Below are 5279 nucleotides of genomic sequence, written 5' to 3'. Positions count from 1 at the left end.
CATTATACAGTAAAGTACAGTACATGTCTTTTGATTGTCATGTTTCTAGCAATATGCATATACTGTAAATGTGGTTGTAACGTACAGATTAGAACAATGGGTTTTGACTGGGGGGGGGGGGGTCAATCCAGGGTCCCATTTGATAATGAATCAGTTTTTTACTAAAATGTCTGAGTTTCCCTTATATGCCTAAAACGCCAGAGAGAAACCAACCTCGAACACCTCAGAAAATCCAGCACTTTCACATTTAAGCCGTCAGTTTGTAAACTCACGCAGCACAGTCTGACACCTTAAATTCCAAATAACCTGTGAAAAGTCCACTTTTCCACAGTTAAAGGGTAAACCTTTAGAGTTATATTGACGTTGAGAATGCTAAAACGTTCAAACACAGTTCTTCACAGATGTAGGTTATCATGAGATCCTTTTTGTGGTGGATGAGGGGATGAGTTGAGCTACAGTAGGGGAGCCCAGACACAGATAGGCAAGTCCTTATCTCTCTCTTTCTCTTTGTTTTCTCCAGAAGCAACTGTTGCTGCTTCCCAATGTCTGATCTATACTTCAGCACTTTGAGATTTGTTCGAAATGCAAAATGCAATATAAATAAAAATGTATCATTATTGTTATTATTATACTTGGTTGCGTGCCGTGTCGTGCAACTAAGCATACAGTGCATCGTCACCCTTATCTCTGCCGAGAGAACAGGTTCCTCAGTGCGTTGTTGTAGTTCTTGTTGAAGGCGGTGTAGATGAGCGGGTTGAAGAAAGAGTTGGAGTAGCCCAGCCACAGGAAGAGGCTCTTCCAGATGGGCGGGATGTCGCAAGCGCACAGCGGGACGATGAGCTCCGTGATGAAGAAGGGGATCCAGCAGAGGACGAACACGCCGATCAGGATGCCCACCATCAGCGCCGCCTTCTTCTCCTTCTGCTCGCGCCACGTGTCCGCGTCCGTCTGGAACGTGACGGTGGCGTGGCGCGCCGTGAACACCATCTGGGGCTGCTGCGACGCCTCCTTCACCTGTGTGAGCCATTCATCCAATACACGAAGACATGCGTCTGTCACTCGTTTTGTCATCGAATTGAATTACTCGACCGAGCGATCGATCACCATGAGCCGCCACACGCCGGTTGGTGGATATTTTAATTGCTCGGTCTAGCAACAAATGACAGAGAAAACCAATTGGTGGCGTTAATTGAACAGTGTGGCGAGTCATCCAGCATGCTCATTGATTGCTGAATAAAAGGTACTAATTAACGCAGCAGTCTATCAATCCTCTCTATGTCCGCTTGTGTTGCAGACCCCAATCTCACATGCATAATGCCTAGCAGACAACCCCAACTGCTGGACAAAGGAAAATAAAGATTGATGTTTATCAATCACTGTTACATTTCCTATTCCTATTCCTATATATTTTTTAAATATAGATAAACAAAAAGCTATAACCTGCTTTTTGCTGTTACATTGATATACAAATACACACCTATTGTTTTTGAATGAAGTGTGCGGTTGTGAGGGTGGGTGTAAAATGAGCACACACACACACACACACACACACACACACACACACACACACACACACACACACACACACACACACACACACACACACACACACACACACACACACACAATCACACACACACACACACACACACACACACACACACACACACACACACACACACACACACACACACACACACACAAACTCTAACACGTGTTTCTTTGTGGCTGTGTGTGGCGTGGGTGCAGCTAATAGATGACTTCAGGAGGTTTGCTGCCACCCACACAAGAACCCCACAGAGGCTCTGCCTTGTGTTCCGTTAATTCATCTGCCGTACCAAGGCAGGTGTTGTACCGCACTAACAAAGGCAGGTTAATGGCAAACTGTGTGTCAGAGACGAGAGTTTCTCAATTGGAAAGCCTTTATTAGAAAGTAAAATGAGGGAGAACATGTCCTCTGCGGTTGCTGAATCGCTGAGAGATTGCTTGCAAGAGAATTTGTCACGAAATGCCACTGCAACTGAGACGATGAACGTTATAGTGGTAATCCATTCTACACAGTGATCTGCAGCACTCTATTTCAAACCACAAGAAGCCATGTCTACATCGAGTTATATGACTAAGGCTGATACATGAATGAATTTTGTTTCGTTTCTGTTTGTTCTGTATCTCCAGGGACATACAATGTACCAAAGTGAGGCTTTGACTTGAGCTAGGCCATGTTGATATTCTGCCTAATATGTGCCAGAAATTACATGATGAGCTTATGTGCTATTAGAGCGCCGATGTCACTCACCTCAGCCATGGGTGTGATGGTGTTAGTCTTCTTACGAGATCCAATGCGGAACTTGGCGGCCTTGTAGATCTTCCAGTAGACAAAGAGCACCACGCAGAGCGGCAGATAGAAGGCGCCGAAGGTGGAGAAGACAGTGTAGGAGGGATCCTGGCTCACTTGGCACTTCATCCCCTCCGAGTAGATCTCGCCCCAGCCGAAGAGCGGCGACAGAGAAATGATGGAGGACAGCAGCCAGGTGAGGGCGATCATAACGTTCGAAATCTTCTTGCGCGTCTTGAGCGTGTACTCCAGGTGCCGGGTGATGGACCAGTAGCGGTCCAGCGCGATGGCCGTCACATTCCAGATGCTGGCCGTGCAGCAGAGCACGTCGAAGGAGATCCACACCTGGCACAGCACGCGGCCCAGCTTCCACCGCCGACCGTTCAGCTCGTGGAACAGGCTGAGTGGCATGACCAGGGCGGCCACCATCACGTCGGAGATGGCCATCGATGCCACCAGGTTGTGGGGCACGCGGTGGAACGTCCTGACCCTCAGGATGGTCACCAGCACCAACAAGTTCCACACGAAGGTGGCAACCACCAGCATGGATAGCAGGGTGAGGGTCAGCACGCTGAACACGGAAAAAGGCCGGTAGATGTTACCCGCCAGGCCGTGGTTGTCCAAAGCGGCTCCGCTGAAGTTGGCCGCCACTGCGCTGTCGTTGGGGTGCGTCATAGTGGCCCCTCACGGCCCACCAGCCGAGGCAACGCAGTGAGAGAATTTTAGTGCAGAGGAGACTAGGCTAGATGCTTGAAACCTACTGAAGAGAGAGAGAAAGATCGGGAGAGAGAAAGAAAGAGAGAGAATTGAACATGACTTCTAATTATGCCGTTATAAAAGTCCTCCAATTTATTGTGAAGGTCGCTATCAGTCACTTCAAGCTCAGTGTAGAAAAATGAAACAACACTGCATACTAATGGAGTCTATCACAATGCAGGCCACAGGGCACAACAAAAAGGATAAAAGCTTTTGCCTGGATTTGCACAGTTCTATAATGCATACATTGGTGCCTCATTCTTTGGTGATTTTGATTTTCCTGTTTCCACCTGTCAAGTAACCTGTGTACATCTTTTCTATTCTTTTTTACATCAGCGGCTAATAAGGCTCATAGTTAGACTAGTACCTGCTTTATACAACTAAAATTGCAGTTCTACAAGCTCACAACAGGTCACACTGCTACACATTGTGAGCTTGTAGATCTGCTATGTTCAGTGTGCGACACCGGCCCACAACTAAGAATCACCCTTAAGACATCTTAAATCACTCTTGAGACATCTGTGGGTCTGGAAAAGTTTCGAAATCCCAATGATATTCTTTTATGTGCATAGTGGGGCCCCCTCACTCACACTCCACACTCCAGGAATAATTGCTGTACACACTCATTTGTAATAAAAGCACATGTTTTCATTGAGTCGGTTCAACTGTAGTTGCATGATAACAACCTCATATCTGTCTAATCAAGCAGATGACAACTCCATCCCTCATGCCAACCACACACCTGTTTACAATCAAGCGATCGCAGATGACAACTCTGCCCTCATGACAGTCCTTGTTGACTGCTTACATATATACCCAGCCTCGTCTACCTGTCAGTGTGCAGCAGGCACATTTCACAATCCCTCCTTTTATCTCCCCTTTTCTCTCCTTTGTCCTTCTCTCTAGGCACCCCATTGACTTCAAAGCCAAAAGTATGAGGGTTGATGACCCTCCCTGGAATCTCATCCCTTTCTCCCCTGAGCCCTGGTTGTCTAGACCAGTGGTTCTCAAACCTTTTCATGTCAAGGACCCCCTAATTGACACTTACTACCCCGCGGACCCCCATTTGAAAAGATAAGCCAGGCACCCCAATAAGAGAAGGTTTTTACGGCTCTCTAGCAGTGGTTCTCAACCATTTTAATTTCAAGGACCCCCAGTTTGACATGCATTAGGCTACGGACCCCCATTTAATGGCATTTATACCTCTGGGACCCCAATTCACATTGTAAAATCAATGCTAATTTAACTCTGAGAGTGTACAAATGGAACCAAATGGACCCGTTAGGGTCCATTTGGTTCCATTTGTACACTCTCAGAGTTACAGACCCATAAGGGTCCATTTGGTTCCTGTCCATCATCTAGCTGGGGACCCCCTGGAACCCCCTCAAGTACCCCTGGGGGTCCCCGGACCCCACTTTGAGAACCAATGGTCTAGACCCCATGCTATGCATTCGGTACCAGGGTTCACTTTCTACACATTTTCCATTTTTTCATTCCATACTTTTCCAGACTCAAATTTATTTTGTCATACCATATTTTTTTCACGCCATATTTTGTCACACCATATTTAACATCCGAGTACAAATAGCTAAGTTTATGTAACTACGGTAACTAGAGATGTACAATTCACCAGTGAACTGGAAAATAGAACTAAAGTCCATTGACTTTGGCTGACAGCAACAAAAATAAGTAAACTAACTGAAACGGTCCTACCCATACTCATTATTTCCCTTTAACAGATCGAAAAAATTATATATTATTGTTCTCAGAGTACATTCATTGTCCATGAATGTACTCTCTTTTATAAATAAGAACAGAAAATGAGCCAATAAAAAAATGATTAAATGTTTGCGCTGTCTGTGCAGCCTCATCTATGTACTGTGTCCATGGACATGACAATGAATGCAGTCATTCAATTATGGTTTCCTTATGCACAAAAGATGGTTTACCTTTTCTGATAACTTCATCACTGCATAAGTCATACATGTTCATACAAGCTTTTGTCACAATGTTATTTGTGATTTGCTATATACGCAATTCAGAGATATTGCCTTATTTTCTTTAAACTAATATGGTGGTAGATGTGTGGATTTGGTCGAGTTATTATATGTCAAAAGTCTGGAGACATAATTCTTTTTATACACAATTTTTTCTTATTTCAATACTTGAAATTTCGACTTGGAATTCG

General features: G+C 45.1%; 1 protein-coding gene across 1 annotated transcript; it reads right to left on the bottom strand.

The window, feature by feature from the left end:
* Window positions 1-681: 681 nt before the first annotated feature.
* On the bottom strand, window positions 682-3010 carry htr5ab (5-hydroxytryptamine (serotonin) receptor 5A-b; the record flags this gene model as incomplete). The annotated part of the gene is made up of 2 exons (XM_084048466.1): window positions 682-1014; window positions 2297-3010. 2 exons carry the CDS (start codon window positions 3008-3010, stop codon window positions 682-684), a joined length of 1047 nt encoding a protein of 348 aa, XP_083904592.1.
* Between the last annotated feature and the right edge of the window lie 2269 nt (window positions 3011-5279).

Source organism: Gymnoscopelus microlampas (assembly GCF_963454915.1).
Source record: "Gymnoscopelus microlampas genome assembly, chromosome: 22".
Classification (NCBI taxonomy): domain Eukaryota; kingdom Metazoa; phylum Chordata; class Actinopteri; order Myctophiformes; family Myctophidae; genus Gymnoscopelus; species Gymnoscopelus microlampas.
Note: the sequence above shows the minus strand (reverse complement) of the source record. Positions and strands in the feature narration are given on the sequence as shown.